The 20,873-nt window shown below is 33.8% G+C and overlaps 1 protein-coding gene across 1 annotated transcript; it reads left to right on the top strand.

The window, feature by feature from the left end:
* The first annotated feature begins 585 nt into the window (after window positions 1-585).
* LOC145252343 (protein CFDP2-like) lies at window positions 586-18,936 on the top strand. The gene is made up of 3 exons (XM_080111746.1): window positions 586-1,171; window positions 1,585-1,712; window positions 18,931-18,936. The coding sequence occupies exons 1-3, from the start codon at window positions 586-588 to the stop codon at window positions 18,934-18,936; spliced, it is 720 nt and encodes a 239-aa protein (XP_079967872.1).
* Window positions 18,937-20,873: the final 1,937 nt, after the last annotated feature.

Raw genomic sequence — 20,873 nt, forward strand, 5'->3', positions numbered from 1 at the left:
TGTGACAACAGGAAATTGGCAAGATAGCACTGGTAGTTGCAGCATGCAAACCTGCACAAAGGTGGCTTAGGTTATATGACCGAAGCAGCAGAGGAATCTGGCAGACCACTGAGTGACTGAGCAATCCTCTTTAGAAATGTACTGCTCACATCCACAGCATGAAGAAGGGGTTAGAAAACGTGCTCTGAAAATTGCCTACTTCATCACACCCTGGAAAGGCATCCTGAATTCAGTGGCCAAAAATAAAATAACAAACGATTACTCATTATAACTCAAAAGCACTCATCATAACTCAAAAACACTCATCATAATACATGGAACGTACATATTCTTGACAACCCAAAAGCAAGCAGACCTGAAAGGCGAACGCTAGAGAGAGAGAGCTAGGTCGCTATAATCTGGACATAGCAGCCCTGTTTGAAACTCGCATGGCTGAGGAAGGTCAACTCACAAATGAAAAAGCTGTACCTTCTACTGGAGTAGACATAGTGCTGGAGAATGTAGAGAGGCAGGATTTACAATTAAAACCAAACACATCAGAAAACTGACTTCCCGACCTAAAGGGACCAATCATCGCCAATTATGATGAAGAGTCATGCGACACTTATTAGCACATATGCTCCAACGATGATCAATCTGGACGAGGTGAAGGACAGTTTCTATCAAGAACTAGAAAACCTATTGACAACAGTTCCCAAAGGAAATAAATTATTCATTCTTGGTGACTTTAATTCTAAAGTCGGTGCAGACTACCAAACCCTGGAAGGAACTATTGGTAGAAATAGAGTTGACAAGTGTAACAGTAGCGGATTGCTGCTAAAGACCTTCATCACTTATGATCTTCTAATCACCAATATTGTGTTTCATCAATCAAATATGAACAAAATCACCTGGATGCACACAAGATCCAAGCACTGGCATCTCATTGATTATGTAATCACCAGAAAAATAGACAGACAGAATGTTCTGATTACCAAAGCCATGTATGATGCAAAGTGCTGGACGGACCATAGACTTATTATCTCCAAGCTAAGACTCAACGTCGTAGCCAAGTGGCGGCCTCAGGGAATGAAGATGGCCAAGTGCATTAACGTCTCCAAACTAAAAGTAGAAGCAAATGCAACTCTCCTTGCAACTAATCTCAATGCAAGACTAGCTGAACTACAGTTTGGTCATTCTAATATTCAAAAATTCAAGGAGATAGATAGATATCCTCCACTCCATAATAAAGACCAATGTGTATTTAAAATAAATGTTAAAATTCGCATAGCCGGAAGCACTTCCTGCTGTTCTTAACAAAGACTTTTGGGAGATTTAGTTTCATTGCAAAAGTTTTGTTTACGCAGGCATGAATTTAAGATCCAAATCAGTTCCAGTTTTAATTTTATTATGTCCAAAAGTATTCATCATGTCTCTGTAAGAATCACATGGGAAGATTTTTCCCTGCCCCCCTCCTACCCGCAGAAGCATTCTTGGGAACTCATGACTTCTGTGACTTACCCTAAATGAAATCCTTGAATTAGTTTCCTCGTTTGGGAAACTAATATGAACTTTATTGAACTTTTCCACTTTGTTAAATTGCAGGTTTACTTAATTCTTGCCATATCTCAGATATTAAGGACTACCATAGGGACCATTTATTACCAGCTGAAAGCACGATAAAAACGCGATGTTATCTGCAACATCGAATTGAATCAAGAAATATATTCAAGGTAAGTATTTTTGATTTGCAGAATTTCACGTCTTCTAAGTATTTCACCTCTGTAAAAAAAATTTCTAGATAAAAGGGAGGAGATGTATGGTGGGTTTATATAACGGGAACTAGCTAAAAAGAAATATAACAGAATCATAAATAGATGAGAAAGGATGAAAGTAGAAATAAAAAGAAGGAATACTATAGTAGAGAATGAAGGCACAATTCATAAGTGCATGATATATATATGAATCGGTATGAACATGTGAATGGCTAAATGAAGAAAAACTAATAAATAAATTAAATAAACATGAATATACATAAACGATCACACATATATGTATATATATATATGTATATATGTGCATGTATGTGTGTACACATAGGTATATTTATATATATATAAAAAAAAAAGGAAAACGTCTACCTTAAACCACTAACCTAGTTCTAAAACAGATCCTTTGTTCGATAAAATGCATTTTTTGTAGATGCTTTTGTAGCGAGGAGTTCTTTTTACAGGGTGAGGGTGCTGGCCCCATGCCCAACCTTCCCAGAAGGTACATACAGCGCCTAGCCTTCCTAAATCTAGTACTGGCCAGGCTCAACGTTGCTTAACTTCGGGGTCTGGCGAGAACCGGTGTGTCAACGTGATTATGCCGTACAATCCGGCTGTGGTTAATACTTAATTCAATTCTATCATGAGGAATTCATATCAACACTAACACAAAGAAATCCTGCATTCAACGCTTTCACAGAGCAAAACACTTAGAAATATTCAACGTCGAAGAGAAACAAACACCTGATGCAATCCTATGTGCTTATGCGTCATCGTTTTTTTTTAAACGTTTAACGTTGAATTAAATGATGATTAGAAAAAACCTCCCAGCGAGATTATCCAGGTGTTTAGAAAACATCCATAATCCAGAGTTTAATCGGATATCGTTTCCAACCAATATTCAATTTGTTTCATCTGTGAGTCACCGACCTGCTGGATTTTTTATGTGTGGTTATTCAATGTAGATATAAGACATTTAAAAAAGGTTAGTCTAATTGAATACAATGTTTATTATATTATACAAACGTAATAATAATAAAAAAACATGCTGAATTTTAAAACAGCAAATTGCTATCATAATTTTAAAACAGCAAAAATTGTTATCATAATTTTAAAACAGCAAAATACTATCATAATTTTAAAACAGCAAAAAATGCTATCATAATTTTAAAACAGCAAAAAAATGCTATCATAATTTTAAAACAGCAAAAAAATGCTATCATAATTTTAAAACAACAAAAAACGCTATCATAATTTTAAAACAGCAAAAAAATGCTATCATAATTTTAAAGCAGCAAAAATGCTATCATAATTTTAAAACAACAAAAAATGCTATCATAATTTTAAAACAACAAAAAATGCTATCATAATTTTAAAACAGCAAAAAAAGTGCTATCATAATTTTAAAACAGCAAAAATTCTATCATAATTTTAAAAGAGCAAAACATGCTATTATAATTTTAAAACAACAAAAAATGCTATCATAATTTTAAAGCAGCAAAAAAAGTGCTATCATAATTTTAAAACAGCAAAAATGCTATCATAATTTTACAACAGCAAAACATGCTATTATAATTTTAAAACAAAAAATGCTATTATAATTTTAAAACAGCAAAAATGCTATCATAATTTTAAAACAGCAAAAATGCTATCATAAAATTTTTTCAAATCACTTATTTATTTACACGATGTATTTTATTACAATTAATCATATTTTGTTTACTTTTTAATTCATAATATTTTGTAAACGTTATCGGGAACAAAAGTTCCACCCTAACCCTTCCATATTTTTATTGTCATCGATATCGGTGAAAATGACCATGGTTTAAGCAAATCGATTGATTGCCTGCTCTAGTTAGGGAACCCCGCAATGTACCGGGAGGAAGCTTCACATGCTACCCCGCAATAACTTAGTCCAAAAGACATTGTAGTCTACATTGCACTGTAGAGAATCTAGTGCTTATTTTATAAAATTATCTGTAAATAATGGTTTCACTTAAAATTTGAAATTCAAAAGTCCAATATCATGGTTTAATTGTGCTCTAAAGAGAAACATTCATTTCGAATGTGTCCCTGTCGTATCGAAGAACCAACTGCTTTGCATAATCACTTGAATTAAAGTTAAACACCATGGTTGAACTGTGCCCCAAAAAGAAACATTCATTTCGAACGCGCCCCTGTTTTGTAAAATGAACTACAGTTGATTTCGTGTGAAATTTAAACCGAGTCCATAGGGAACACACACACCCACACACACACACACACACACACGCACACGCACACGCACAAGTTTCTTTTATATAATAGTAGAGATGGTATTCATTGCTACAATATTTTTTTTTACATGGAGATCACCACTTACGTTTATTAGTATTAAAATTTACTAAAAGTAATAACGTACTCTATTCTTCAACAAGTGTAGTAAATTGCCCTGTACTTTTCTCAAGAATATAAATATTGCATACTTTTATTTTTCAATAATTAATATTGTAGATAATATAAAAAATAGTGTGCATCACATTCACATACGTATTTATGGTGTGCATGCACGCTATATAAATTAGATGGCAATGCTGAAAAAAAAAAGTTAAATAACTATTTATAACTATTCATAACTATTAATCACTATTAGAAAATGGTTGAATGAGCATAGAGTAAGAGGGGCAAAAGAAATAGATAGGAAGGTAAGTAAAAGATGGATGACTTCAATTAATTATAAATCCGTTCTAATTAGAATAATTACAACGGATTTTTCTAACATAACCCAATGTCATAACTTAAGGGTATTTTAGCATCGTGTTATTAAAGGGAAACTAATATTCATGAACTCACGTTTTGTATTGTATATACTATTTCATATTTGGTTTTATATTATAAGATAATATATTAAGTATGATTTTTTGTTTTAGCACTTATTTACAACAGTGCTCAATACATGAGTAGAGCTACGTAGTAATATAAACTATATATATGGCAGATTATGCAGACAAATATATTTAGCTTGATACATTCATTCAGGGAATGAAACACAAACGGTTACATGTTGTTTGCTTGCTCTCTCTCTCTCTCTCTCTCTCTCTCTCTCTCTCTCTCTCTCTCTCTCTCTCTCTCTCTCTATGTGTGTGTGTGTGTGTGTGTGTGTGTGTGTGAATATATAATGCACATTAAAAGGTGTCGCGTATTGCGTAAACGCACTATTTAATAATATTTGCATTTGAACCAGACATCCATAAATAGCAAATATGACGTTTAATTTTATTTGAACTTTATTTTATTCATAACTCGAAGAATAAAAATTAAAAGTACACGTGTGCCGGCTAGTGTATAATGAGTAGATAAAATTATATATATATTGTTGTGATTGCAAGGTTGAACAATAATTAGTAAGGAAATACAATGAAGACGCAAACAACAAGATAACGCAATAATAAGTGTATTAAAGAAAAGGTATATTTACAATATGTACAAATGACGGTGTCGAGTCAGAGAGTCTTGGTGGGAGGACATGTACGCTCTTCGGCGTCACTTCTGTTGGCATTTGAGTAAGACACACCAAGGCCAACCTAGGCTTGCCATTTATAGTGTCATGTTATTCGCATATGCAAATAAGTGGTTGCCACCACAACACCCCCCTCCAAGATTTGAAGTCACACAGATTTCAATATCTTTTTCTTTTTGGGTTTACCATTAATGGTTCATTCACTTTTCTTTTCCTACCTGATCTTCGGGGTTCAGGTGCATTTTGAGGCGGTTCCAAATTAAAAGATTCGTATATGATATCTATGGTGTCCTCCTCTTCGACTGTTGTCGTATCATCATCATCTTGGATATGACGTTTTTTATCTGATTTAGGTGCCTTTTATGTATATTCTGTGGACCTTTAATCATGTATGTACAATCACCAATGCGTTTATCCACTACTCCACATTCCCAGTAAGATGTGTTATTTCTGTAGCACTTAAAATATACTCGATCTCCCGAGTTATATTTCTTTCTTCTCGTGTGTGTAGTGTTTCGGATAATTGCCTGCCTTGGCAATAGTTTGTCAAACGCTGATTTTACCTTTCTGGCAAACATTAGATCAGCTGGTGATATGTTTGATGGTGTACTAGGATGTGGTGTAATCCTATATACTTGCAAGAATTGTTGCAAAGCTTTTTCTGTTGGTGTTCCAATGGATTTCTTTAACGCTCGTTTTAGCGTGTCCACGAACCTTTCCGCGAGGCCGTTCGACCTTGGATGATACGGCGGAGTCGTGATGTGCTTCACTCGGAACGTGTCGCAAAATTCCTTAAACTCTGCGGATGTGAACTGCGTTCCGTTGTCAGTGACCAGTGTGTCTGGTACACCGAATCTTGCAAACAACTCGTGTAGGAACCCTATTGAGTTGTTCGTTGTTGGATTCCTGCAACGCATTACCTCCGGCCATTTTGTGAAACTATCCACTACAATTAAATAATAGTTTTCACCTACTGGACCAGCGAAGTCCATGTGGATTCTCGACCATGGTTGGTCGGTTTTCGGCCAAGGTTTGTGTACTATAGGTGGAGATTTTGCCGCTAACTGGCATCCTTTACATTTATCAATTGTTGTCGCTATGTCAGTGTTCATGTTACGCCAGTACACGTAGCTTCTCATTAACGACTTCATTCGATTTATCCCCGGATGTCCTGTGTGGAAATCTCTTAACATCCTATTCTGCAATGTTTTGGGTATTACCACTCTCTCGCTGTACAGTAACACATCGTCACATATGGAGAAAACTTCCTGCACCTTTGTGTCCGTTATAATTTTCTCTTTTATGTCCTTTATATATTCGTCTTTCTCGGCTTCCCTTTTAATGTCCGACAAAGTTACGGGTAGTTCCTTAATGATGTTTGCTACCATATTTTTTACTTCAACATTTGTCCGAATTGCTGCAATGACTGATTCTTCCAGATTGTGTTTCTGTGGTATTAGTCTTGACAGTCCATCCGCATGGCAAATCTTTTTTGATGCTAGATGTTGTAGCTGGAAATCGTAATTAAGTATTATTGTACCCCAGCGCAGCAATCTATTTGCGGTGTATACCGGCAATCCTTTTTTTGATCCATAGATCGTGACTAACGGTTTATGGTCGGTTTCAAGTATGAATTGTCTACCATATAAATATCGGTGAAATTTAGTCACGGCAAAGATTATGCTCAACGCTTCTTTTTCGATTTGTGAATATGCCCTTTCGGCTGGTATCAGCGTTCTCGAAGCGTGCGCTATTGGTTTTCTAGACCCATCCGGCATAATATGTTGAATGCATGCTCCTAAGCCGTAGGAGCTAGCGTCACTAGCGACGACTATTTTTAAGTTTGTGTCAAAGTGCGTTAAGAATAATTCGGATGTTAGTGCGCTCTTTATTTTGTCAAAAGCGGTTTGACATTCTTTCGTCCAGTTCCACGGTGTATCCTTTTTAAGCAGATTATTTAAGGGGGCTCGCAAGTTATGCATTCCTTCAATAAAAGATTGGTAATAATTTGCGAGTCCTAAGAAACTCTGCAAGGTTGTTACATTATCGGGTGATGGCATATTTTTTATTGCCGCAGATCTGTCCGGGTCTGGACGTCGTCCATGTTTGTTTATTATGTGTCCAAGATACTTAATCTCGCTCATACAAAAGTCACATTTACTTTCTTTTACTTTAAAGCCGAATTCTTGTATTCGAGTAAATACTTGTTTCAAATGTTCCTTATATTCTTCTAGGGATTTGCTCCTGACAACAATGTCGTCCAGGTATGCACATGCGCACTCAATACCACTTAGCATGGTGTCCATCGCTTGCTGAAAGATGGCAGGCGCTACTTTGATGCCAAAAGGCAATCGGTTGTATTTGTATAAGCCCTTATGCGTATTGATGCATAGTATTTTTGAGCAATTCTCCTCGACCGGTATTTGCAAATACGCGTCGCTCAAGTCTATCTTGGAGAAGATATTACCCCCATTCAACTTCGTGAATATTTCCTCTGGGCTTGGTAGGGGGTAATGGTGATCTTTTAATAGGGAGTTGACCCCGGTCGAAAAGTCTGCGCACACTCTAACTTCGTCATTCTTTTTCTTTACGTATACGGTGGGGGCTGCCCACTCGCTGTGTTCTATTTTTGATAGAATTCCCGTCTGTTCCAATCTATTTAATTCTTTATCAATCTTTTCCAACCCAGCGAACGGAACATTTCGCTTTTTTCTAAAAATTGGGCTGGCGTTTTCTTTAAGTTCAAACGAGGCCTTGAATTTATTGCAGCGACCTAAGTTAGTCGTGAATGCCTCAGGAAATAATTCTTTTAAATCGTCTTTTATATTTACTGTTGTTGGAGAAGAACATTCTAATTTTTTACAGAATGTATTGATTGGCTTATCCCATAGTCCGAATTTCTCAATTAAATCTATTCCAAACAGATTTTCACTATTTTTTAGTACGAATATTTTTACTTTCTTCGAAATCCCTTTCAATTTTATAGGGAGGACAACTTCTCCTTCAAATTTTACACCACCACCAGTTACCGTCCGGGCTGCTATACTAGTTTTCATCATGGCCGGTTTTCCCAACTTTTTCCACGTATTCAGGTTTATTATAGAAACATCGGAGCCGGAGTCGAGTTGTAACTTTATTGATGTTTTAAATATTTCCACTTTTACGTATTTTCGCCGATCTTTGTCTAATTTTGTATTTGATTTTGTTTGCTGTACTCTCTTTCTGGTGTAATCTTTATATCTGCAGCAATCGCTTTTGTGTCCCACCTTCTTACAAATGTAGCATTTTTTTCTTCTTATAAGGACAATCTGATTCCCAATGCTTTTCTGCACATCTCTTACAGTTATATCTAGGAAGAGGCTTGTTATATTGTGTACTATATTTATGGTTATTATCTTTGGAATATCCCGTTCCATTGCTTTTCTTTGTAAAGTTCTTGGTTGGTGCGTATGGTTTTCTAACTTTTCTTACATATGCCACTCCGGATTCTTCTATATTTTTTTAATCTTTTTTTAGTGTAATGGCCCTTTCACGGTCCTCTGCTAGTTTCTAGAGGGTTAAATCTTGATCAGATTCCAGCTTAGACAACACTCGTCTGCGTATTTCTGCATTTTTCGTGGAAACTAACCCTTGAGCGAAGATTAGACATTTAAAATCTTCTACCGTTAGTTCTGCAAGCTTAAAATTATCGCAGTTTTTATTGACAACTGATGCGTATGTCAAATAATCTTGGTTGTCCATCTTTCTTAGATTCATGCACAGCCATCTTTTATGAAAAAGAGATACATTTGGATTAAATAATTCTTTTAGTAATTTTACAGCTTCCATGAACTCTAATTCCGCAGTTTTTTTAGGTAATATGTAATCTACGAATTTGCTGTGTTCTAATGTACCCAATTTTCTGAGTAAGAGGCTCACTTTCTGACTATTTGGCCAATTTTTACAGTCCAGTTGAAAAACATCCTCGTATCTTGTGTAGTATGCTTCAAAATTCTTCTCTTCCTCAGGCACATAATGAAATGTGTCCATGCTATTAAAAATAGTTGTATGGGAGAAATTAACACTGTCGACATTTTCTCGATTACTCTTTAGTAGTTCCAGTATTTTAACAAAACGTTCATCTTGCCTTTCTTCATATTCCAATTGTAGTTTCTTATGCCTTTCTTCCTGTTCCAATTGCAGTTTTTTCTGCTTTAATTGCGCCATTTTCTGCTTTTCTTCTTGTTCCTGCTGCCATTTCAATAATCTGTCCTCTCTCTTTTCCTCGCGGTCAGCCTGTGCCTGTATTTGTGTTTGCAAAAACTCGTTTTGTGTAGCTTGTCTGCGTTCATTCCGCTCAGCCTGTGATTGTAAAAATTGCATGAACATTTTTGATAAGTCTTCCATGTTTTTTTTTGTTTTTTTTTAGTGTGTAGTTAAAAAAAAATATTGTACCATGTACAATATACACCGGTTTGGGTTACAACAAAAAAGCAAATTGCTGTAAGCTCCTGTTTTCAATAATAATATCGCTGCTTGCAATAATATATTCTTTTTGCGAGTCACGCTGCAAAAAATAAAACAGGTTTATCTGGAATCACGAAATGGAATTGACTTTCCGTTTTTAGGCACTTACTAATAAGTAACTCTTTCCACAAAATAAAAATTTGGGTTTTTTTTTTTAATTGAGTCACAATTGAATAAATGTATGCAGTACATTTAGTTCTTTGAGTTTTTTTTTCTCTAGAATTTTAGTAATTAAAATACCTCTTAAATTGAGATTACCTTTTTTTCCCGTGACGTTTTACTGTATTATCCGTTATTCAGTGACAACTTCAAGAAAAAAAATCCTTTCCTTGAATTTTAGTTTTAGCTGTGGTATTTCCTTTTAGTACCGACGTCAACCAAAACATTAATTAAAAAGTCCTTTAGTTGTTGTTTTGTTTACGGAGAACAGTAATTAGAATCCACTGGTGAACTTTTTTCGTAGGTTACTTCCTTGCTTTTCGTAATACGGGTCTGACCTGTCGTTTTTGCGACAGAACAAAGTTCGCTTTTCGTTTGCAAGTTGGTCCTTTAGTAAGATTTGTCGTGTAGCGACAAAACAAAAATTCACTTTTACATTCGTTTGCAAGTCGGATTCCCAGAAAACGGCGTAAATTGTCGCTTTTGCCACGTTAGAGTTTTTTTTCACTTGAGTTGAAACTTCTCTTTAGCGTAAAATCCGTTTGCTCGTCAACACTTTGCATTCCTTAAAAAAAATGGTCAACCTTTGCGTTGTACTTTTTTTTTTTTTTAAATAGTTCTTCGTCAAACTGTTATATTTGACGCTTCATATCTCGTCGCCAACTGTTGTGGTTGCAAGGTTGAACAATAATTAGTAAGGAAATACAATGAAGACGCAAACAACAAGATAACGCAATAATTAGTGTATTAAAGAAAAGGTATATTTACAATATGTACAAATGACGGTGTCGAGTCAGAGAGTCTTGGTGGGAGGACATGTACGCTCTTCGGCGTCACTTCTGGTGGCATTTGAGTAAGACACACCAAGGCCAACCTAAGCTTGCCATTTATAGTGTTATGTTATTCGCATATGCAAATAAGTGGTTGCCACCACAACATATATATATTTAAAATTGTCATAAACTCTTTAAACTCCATAATGTTATTATATTTCTTAATGAGATGACTGACCATTTTTTATGACTTCAGGTTCAAATGAACAGCTACATCAGGAATAAGAATATATCCTACTAAAGTATGGTAGCTGATTGTCACAGCTGGTAAATTTAAAAAAAATGCAATCTGGACGTGAGGACACTAGAAGAACTATATGCAATAACAGTCTGTTTTAAACTTGGAAAAATGTTACAGAAACATATGGAATGCTACAGACTGCTTTTGGACCATGTGTGTACTATCAATAAAAATATCCATACAAAAACGTCTGAAAACTTATTGAAGGTACCTCATATGTTTTTAATTATATTTCACTATTTGTGTATACAAATCCTTTTCGCTTAGAAGCTGAATGTTTGTTAAATCTAACAACAGAGCATATATAAAAGAATAACAGCATAGCTACATTCCAAGATGCAAATATTCATTTTTCTTACTAAACAGCTTTTTCAGCATGTTAAAATTTTGGTACATTTTTACAAATCCGTTTCGTTATGCAGAAACAATCACCTATTGTTTAGGTAGTCATCTTGATGTCTACCTAAACAAATAGGGGATGCTGAGTCTTCTACCGAATTTTTCCCCCTTTTTCTAGCGTTATATTGTCATGTATTTTTCTTTCTAAGCAAAAATTTTTTGCTTTCCCGATGAATATATGCACGAGAAGATTCGATATTGACATAATAATATCGATTGTTTATGCATAATGAAACGGATCTATAAAAAATATACCGAAATTCTAATATGCTAAAAGAGCTGTTTGTTGGTTGGTGTTTGGAAAGAAAAATAAATATTTGGATCATCGATTTAGCTTATTATTATTCTTCTTCTTATTATTATTAGCTTGTTATTCTTGTAATTATATATATATATATATATATATATATATATATATATATATATATATATATATATATATATATATATAATCCTTATTCATCCTAAATAAGGCGTGTTGTCAAAGGATACTATTTGGGATTATGCCTACAGGGGTACTATGTGGGGAGTTGAGCAGCGAGATTTCTACTGTCATTACATTTTAATTTCTGAATACAGTACGGGAAGCAGGAAACGTGGATATATATTCTTGAATTACTCGCGTAATTTCGACAGGATTCGAGAGTTATTGCTTAATGCGTTTACATCAAAGAAAACGTAAAATGAAAAGGGAAAAGTATTTTTTTAAATATTTCAGTTATACTTAACGTAAAATGAAAAGGGAAAAGTATTTTTTTAAATATTTCAGTTATACTTAACGTAAAATGAAAAGGGAAAAGTATTTTTTTTAATATTTCAGTTATACTTAACGTAAAATGAAAAGGGAAAAGTATTTTTTTAATATTTCAGTTATACTTAACGTAAAATGAAAAGAGAAAAGTATTTTTTTAATATTTCAGTTATACTTAACGTAAAATGAAAAGGGAAAAGTATTTTTTTAATATTTCAGTTATACTTAACGTAAAATGAAAAGGGAAAAGTATTTTTTAATATTTCAGTTATACTTAACGTAAAATGAAAAGGGAAAAGTATTTTTTTTAATATTTCAATTATACTTAACGTAAAATGAAAAGGGAAAAGTATTTTTTTAATATTTCAGTTATACTTAACGTAAAATGAAAAGGGAAAAGTATTTTTTTAATATTTCAGTTATACTTAACGTAAAATGAAAAGGGAAAAAGTATTTTTTTAAATATTTCAGTTATACTTAACGTAAAATGAAAAGGGAAAAGTATTTTTTTAATATTTCAGTTATACTTAACGTAAAATGAAAAGGGAAAAAGTATTTTTTTTTAATATTTCAGTTATACTTAACGTAAAATGAAAAGAGAAAAGTATTTTTTTAATATTTCAGTTATACTTAACGTAAAATGAAAAGGGAAAAGTATTTTTTTAATATTTCAGTTATACTTAACGTAATTAGCGCGAATTGATAAATTAACATTGATTAGGGAACAAAAGTTATCCAATTAATGAGAAGTTGTAACAACAAGACAAAGTAAAACCACTTCTATAATCAAAGGTTTAAGTGCATCTAATTCCCAGTTTAGCTCTCGAACTTTTCAGAAGATTATCGTTATGAAGAGTTTAATCCGGATCCACCGTACGGATTAACGAAGGAAGCTCGAGGAGTGCGTACGCATCAAATGAAATCAAACGTTTGTTTGGTCAGTGACAGCTGCGTTTTTTTGTTTCAGTTTAGAATCAAATGTTGGCTTCGGCAACGGGGTTTCTTGTATTACCGGCGGTACGAAATGGTAACGAAGGAATCACAGGCAAAACGTTTAAGAAGGGATTATTTTGCGAGCAGAATTGGTAGACCATACGAATGCAGAAATAAAAGAATAGACACCAGTTGTTAGATCAATCGATTATTAACTGCTTAAAATTTTGAACAACTAGAAGGACTAAAACAAGGACAACATGCTCACGTAAGAAATGTTCTTTTTTATTTCGTGTTCATTTGTTTGTTTTTGTACACGAACGCAATTTTATCTGTCATCTGTTATCTACTTAGATCTAATTATATCTAATTAATCGTGCTTCATGTTTTTAAAAAATATATTTATTTTGTTTTGCTTGTAACAGCGAAAATAGTCCATTGTAACGTGTGATATAGAAAGAGAGAAAAGCTACACGACACAATGTTAATAAACTCACATGTTTCATCCTTTTTAATTTAATATTTTTTTATTTAAATACGTGTGTTCCCCTCGTTAAAAATGACGAAAAACTTATGCTACACGAGTGTTCGTATGAGCATTCGACGAAATAGAGTTAAACAAAAGAAAAATTAGAAAAAAATTACTTAAACTGGAAAGTTTCTAAAAAGAAAAATGTAAAAAGCAGACAGAAAAAGGGAATGAAATGTCGGGTTATGAAAATAAGTTGAAGGTGACTTGTTATTTGGTTACTCAATTAATGGATTCGCTTGGCAGGTTTTATTCTCACTAACGATTGTGTGTAAATACACACACAGACACACACACACACACACACACACACACACACACATATATATATATATATATATATATATATATATATATATATATATATATATATATATATATATATATATAAAGTAGTGGCCTTGAAAGGCTACAGGAGAGAGAACCAAGCAAAAAAAAAAAAAAAACACTAGGCAAAATTCATCCCAAAGCAGCAAAATTAAATCTAGCCTGTCAGGACACTATATATACAAATATAGGCAAATTTGGGCATATTTTATTGGTTTGAAAATATAGGTTCTTTTTTATCAATTGTCATAACATTTTTACATAGAATAATCTTCAAAAAGTCTGCAAATTTTCATGTAGTTTAGCCCCATAGAACCAAGTATATGAACATTTCAATATTGAATTTGGCTATGAGTACATTATATATATAAATGGGCCGGAAACTATGGTGCCTAAAACAAACGATAAGTGCTAATTTTTTAAATTCATCTTAATCCTAACAAATGTATACATGCTGCCTCGTTTATTTTTGTTTTTCTCTTGTTTTGTTTTATTTATATTTATTTATTGTGTCTTTATTTTTCTTGTTTTGCAAACTTTCTCTTGTCTTAAGCGTAAATTCATTGACCCCGCCCCAATCGTACGGGCTAAACACTGTTCACCCCTACTATATTCCAAGTAAACTAGCGAAAAAAAAAGCAAAATAAATTCCAGAATTTATCACGAAGCTGGATTTATTTTTTCCTACATTAGAAGAAGATAGGGCTATATTTAAGTAATATACTTAATATCTACAATTACTATAAGCTCGCTTATATTGAAAAAGTGACTTCCTTCCTATCTATATCAAACCGCTGAATATAGTTTGTCTTACTTTCAATTATATTTGTACATGAAATATACAGTGATCTTAGATACGTCACCAAGACTATTTTTTAATAGATACACAATACTTTCTTCCTGACCTAATCGACTGTCTTTAACTACGAATTCTGACGCGCCATGTACTAATAGTTTCTCTCATTACGGTACAAACATCCATGCTGGCTTGCTATGTATATCCAATATATACTTTACCTCCAATACGACTGCCTTTGTCTGATTTGTGTTAAATTTTAAAAAAAATGTTTTTTTTTCTCTAACCAAACTTTACTTGACACTCTAAATTCTAATAACTAATTCTACTGTATTCTACAAGTTTATCCCTCTCCTAAAAACTAACAATCTGCTCTACTCCCCATGCTGCCACTAACACTCATATTTTACACATGCCTTGTAGGTAGTCCTTAGCTTTCAGCCGTTAACCTTTGCATACGGACCGATTGGAAGTCATTATCATTAAACATCTACACATTTCTACCTCTAAGGCATGCATTAGTTTATTCTTATCCAGATAGATACTTACTAGCTATAGTCTGTACTTAGATTTACAGCTATCTACATTACATAGCAATAGCTGTCTCTTCCTTAGCTTTGCAATGTGAAATACAAAAACTGTACCGATACTCTGTAATGCAAAATACCACGTCCTGATTTTTAAACGAAAGCTGAAGATATCTTGATTAGAAGTAAAAACATACTTAATACCTACAACCTCCATATATTCGCATCTGCTGGAAATCTGCCCATATATCTATTTACTGACTAATGTCGAATTTTCTGGTGCATTTCATCAATTTGTTGACAGTACTTCTCCACTGTAATAGTTTCACCTGCATTCAAAACATTGTAATGGATAAGACCGGTCGCAGACCACTAAACAGTGACTTTGGGAAATGCCGTGAGCTTCGTCAGCGTCTAAAGAACCCACTTTTCATTGCAAGTCATAATCCGGTTGAGAAACGGATCGTTCTTGCTGCGTAAAAGAATCGAAGATGACACTTCATAACGGGTTTTCTTTTGGTTGTCGTTCTATTCGTGAGACACCTGTTTATCAAGGTTTTTTTTCTTTCCAATCTCTCAGTTGGAAATCGTCGTATACATTATGTCTTATTCAAAAGCAAGTTCTCGAACAGTTGTACGTGGATTGGTTTCGATTAAGCCTCTTAATTGATTGTTGTCAACATCCAATGGCCGACCACTACTCTTATCATCTTCAAGATTGTTGTCACTGCCACGAAATTTCTTAAACCACCATTGTGCTGTGCCTTCACTAGTGGTTCCTGGGCCAAACGCTTCATTGATATCGCGAGCTATTTCACCAGCTTTTTGGCCTAGCTTTAATTGAAATCAGGAAACTATGTGAATTCGCTTTTTTTCTACCTTGTATTCAACGTTCTGAAAAGAAGACAATTGTTTTAAAACGATTGCAATTCAAACGCGAAAGACGCTCTTTAAAATGATATATAAAGTAAAGTATTAAAATTTTACATCGATGTGTGCTTTGAAGTATTTAAAAAGAAAACATATTTTAATACTTAATTATTTCAGTCGCACAATCTTAAAAGTAATAGTCAAAAACATTTTGGGATAGGGGCACAAGTAATGACCAAACTCCCATTACTATCAAGACCTGCAGCCTCAGAAACAGACTTGAAACGGCTCCTCAAATCCATAAACAGTGTAATCTTGTTAAAAAGTGCTCTCTTTCTACAGTTAAGAACAGATTAGAGGAATTCAATTTGTGGGTCTGTGTTCCAAGACGCAAGCCAATGATTTCTGTAAAGAATAGAAAGTGTCGTCTGGACTTCGTCAGATGCAATGAAGATCATGACTCTTCATATTAGTCGAAAGTGATTTTTAGTGACGAAAGCAAATTCAATGGGCTAGGCAGTGATGGTAAGCATTACTTATGTCAAAGGAAGGACGAAGAATTTAATCCTCGGTACTCAGTTTCAAAGCTGTAAGGTGATGGAGGTTCAGTTTTGGTGTAGGGCATTATTAGTGCTAATGATTCAGGGCCTATAGTTCGCTTTCAAGATCGAATTAATTCGACCAAGTACATTAATATGTCGACTGAGCATTTCTTACTTTGGTTGGAATTTGGATTATAATCCTATCTTCATGCTCACAATTACACAGCTGGCAATGTCAAGAGGTTCCTTGAAGAGCATGATATTCCGTGTTTGGATTGGCTTGCACACTCTTCAGACCTCAATCCCATCAAAAACCTTTGGCATTATATCAAGCAAACACTACGCAACGATAACATTTTAAATCTGGAAGAACTTTGGACAAAAATTAAAGAGAAATGGATGCCTTTTCATCGGTGCAGCAGACTAATTCAAGAGAATGTCCTAAAATTTGCAGGCTGTCAAATTGCAGAAGAGCTATGCTACTAAATTTTTAACAGTTCATTGTGTTCCTGTTATATTTGTGTTGCATTAATGTTCTAAAATTACATTTAAATAACAATTTTCTATTGTGCAGAGTTTCTTTTTGCTTTCTCGATTTGAAGTTATCTTTTTAATTGACCTGAACATTAACATAATTTAATTAAAAGTCAAATATGCACGCGTAAAAATATAGAGGAATAAAAGGCGAATCAAATGAAGTACAGGTTGTTTAAACAGTTACATTAAATTTAACTTAAATTTGCAGTTTTTGAAAAAAGTGATAAGTGCGGACTTTCTTTTTGGCAGCACTGTATATAGTCTATGGCGGAAGGTTTAAAAATTTGCATATTGCTTTACAAAGGAACATACCATTAATTAACTATTCATTTTTATTTCTTTTATATTTGATGGTTGTTTTCATTTTAATATAACAAATTTTACGAATATTTTATATCGTTAATAGCATTTTGGGTAAAAAAAAGTCCCCATTTCCAAATTAACAGACGCGCGCGTGCATACAGACACACACTGCGATCAAGACTTTCGGAATCTGACCATTTTTAGGAATTAACTTATGATGGAGGTAGACTATGTTACAGTATCGACTTCACCTGAATATCATCAACCAAATAACGTAATCAAGCGAGTAACAGCTGGATAGCACTGGCGAAAGGAGTTCGTAAAAAGAACCTATAGAGTCTTGATAATTTTTGAGTTATCTAAGAAACCGACCTATACATATTTATTTCTAAAATCTTTGGATGAATGTTGCCTCAGATTTTCAATAACTATATTTGTATTGTGATCGGCTCTGCACATTTTAGAGATACAAAAATAATATGACGATGAGTTAAGAACAATAAAAAAACACTCCAATTTTTATGTGCAAAAATATCGCTCATACGTAGTCCGTGAAATCAAGACTTAACTTCTTTCTGGGATGGCCTTTGATGCCGACGGACATTTCCTTCAAGATTTCCGTTTTTATACGGTTTTGACACCTTATCGTAAGATTTCATTCATTTTATTTATTAAGACTTCCAGACAACTGACCATCTTAGCATGACTCTTCTTTACTTGTTGCAAAATTTGTATCGAGATAGTTGCCAAACAATATAAATTAAGTCGCATTTACTTTTACATATCTCGTACATTCTCTATAATGCTGATATTTATGGCGTAGAAATTTTACTGTAGATTCTTACTTTAGTAATTACGTCTGTAATTTTCATCCCCTTTTATGTCATGTGTTGTCTTTTGAAAATCTTTTCTGTAAGAAACAAATATATGCATATATGTGTACATGCAAGCGTTTCTTAATTACTACTGATTCTTGATTATTGTATTCTTATCATTTACTTCCGACCCTTGTGTGTTCTTAAAAAAACATATTCAATATGGCAGCCGTTTGTTGGAAAAGGGGGTTTAACACACGTGTTGCTATAAAAACGATACAATAGAATATAAAATAGACATGTTTTACACCATCTTGGTGATTTGAATTGAATCAAACAGACTGAAAAAAAAAAAAATTCTCAACCGAGTTCATCGTCCACGGGCAATGCATTAATAGTGTAATAATTGTTTTATAGATTCGCCAAAATTCATCACTGTCTCCCAGCAGTTCAATAAAATATTTCGTAAGTTTTTTTTTTTTTTACTTTAACTCAATTTGTCTTCGAACTCTTTGCCACCAGCAAATTAAATATTTTAATACGATTTGTTTCATTGAATCATTTAAATGAACATTTATTTGGCTAATTTTCTTTTTTTCTCTCGTCTCTTTTTAGTGGTGAAATTGGAATTAATATAACATATTTGGATTAAAAGGATTCATCTATATACGTTCTACAAAGGGATTTTATAAGCTAGCAAAATAAATAACAAAAGAAGAAAAGTTTTCGTTTCGTTCATTGAATAAAAAAAGTTTAAAAACGAAGCAAAGAGAAAAAAAGTGTATTCAATCTCTTCGATTGAAATAGCATTGCAATTACGCGACTTTTGGTCGGCCTCGACAAGGTTTTGGAATATTTTAAGCAGTCGACTCAAAGCGAACGCAGAAGACAAAATGGGAAATGTGAATGGACAAGGTAAGTCTAATTGACAATTATTATGTACGAATCTTATAAACAGTAATAGTTATAGTCAACATGGCGCATTTTTCCTCATAAAATATTTCAAATTAACCCTTGTCCGTTCGTCTGTCCGCACTTTTCTCAATAACTGCACCTTGGAATTTTTGAAAGATTTTGTACAAACATTAAACATGATACGAGTAAAAAAGTAACAGAACGGATTTTCCGGGAAAACTCCGGTTGCCCCCCCCCCCAGAGGTGCCTTTCAGGTTAAAATGTCTAAAATTGACACTTTTGTGCTTATTAACAAAATTGATGCCTTGGATTTTTATAAAACTTTCTGAAAAGTTGTAACTAACTGATTTCTATATAATTTTGTTCGTCTATACTTCGCGATAACTCTTGGTGTACCCCAGGGGCTCTTTTAGGGCTAATAAAATCACTCCATTTTTGGAAAAATTCTACCATACTTGTCTAAAATTTTCTGTGTACGTCTATTTAACAGTTTTGCATGGTGCTGAACTCAAATTTAAATATGTTAAGGCCTTATGGACTTTTGGGGCTAAATAGGAGGGTGCAAAATGATGGACTTAGTCATTTAATTTTTTGCATGGTGCAGAACTCAAATTTACATATGTTATGGCCTAAAACTGCATCGTTCGTTCATTTTCACCAGGATTTGACATCCAATTTATGGTTTTATTATAGCATTATATGGATTATGTACAAGTCATTCTCTGTTATTGTTCACTGGCAATAACAAGTGTTCTTCTGTGAAGCATAAGTGAAAAGTCTCACCAGCTTTTCAGCACCTTTTTCATAGCTAAAACAGCCATTTACCACTGATAACGATTCATGGTCTTCTCTAGAATTTGAGTGGCAATAAGCTTCCCCAAGTTTCCAGTAGTTTCTTCACCCTTCCAGTGAAGATGTAGTTGATTCTAATATTTCTTCTGTCTTTCCATCCTCCTTGACTCTTCACGAGCATTTTGTGTGGTATCAGTCGAAACTAGCGCACCACATGTATGTGAGTGTGTTTTGTGAGGGGATATCATTTTATGGAATTATGAGCAATTTTGGTTCCCTTGGGTTCGTGTGATGTATTTCTATACTTGTTTGTTTATGTCTATTTCAACTTAACTGTGTTTTGTTGACTATTTTGTTATGTACGTTAGTTTCCGCGTTCTAGGAGTTTCCTTAATATTCTACTTATTTTCATCCGTACGGTGCGTTGTGTGGTGTCAATCTTTCTTTTGATCTAACTTCTAATATTTTTGTCGAATTTTTGGAGATATTTCTAGTACTCCTACAATCATGAGTATTATTATTTTCGTCGGATTTAATTTTTTCCCCAATTCTCTGATAAGTTTTATGTATTTGCTTACTTTTTCTGTTTCCTTGTAGTTCATTCTGTAAATTTTGGGGGCGGCGAAATATACGGTTTGACAGCTTTCTTCCTTGTCGTGAACTGTTATCACATCCAGTTTCCTTATTGGCTTTTGTCTGTTTATACATTCATGTTACAGATGATTCTCTGCTTTTAATTTACCAATGTTGTCTCCGACGTGTATTATTATTATTATTCCACACAAGTCGCTATCAGTGATTGTCCATGTGGTATTTCTTTGGAATCCGAATGACTTTGGCACAAGGCAATG

Source organism: Euprymna scolopes, chromosome 29, assembly GCF_053919585.1.
Source record: "Euprymna scolopes isolate OS-2025 chromosome 29, ASM5391958v1, whole genome shotgun sequence".
In the NCBI taxonomy this organism is placed as follows: Eukaryota; Metazoa; Mollusca; class Cephalopoda; order Sepiida; family Sepiolidae; genus Euprymna; species Euprymna scolopes.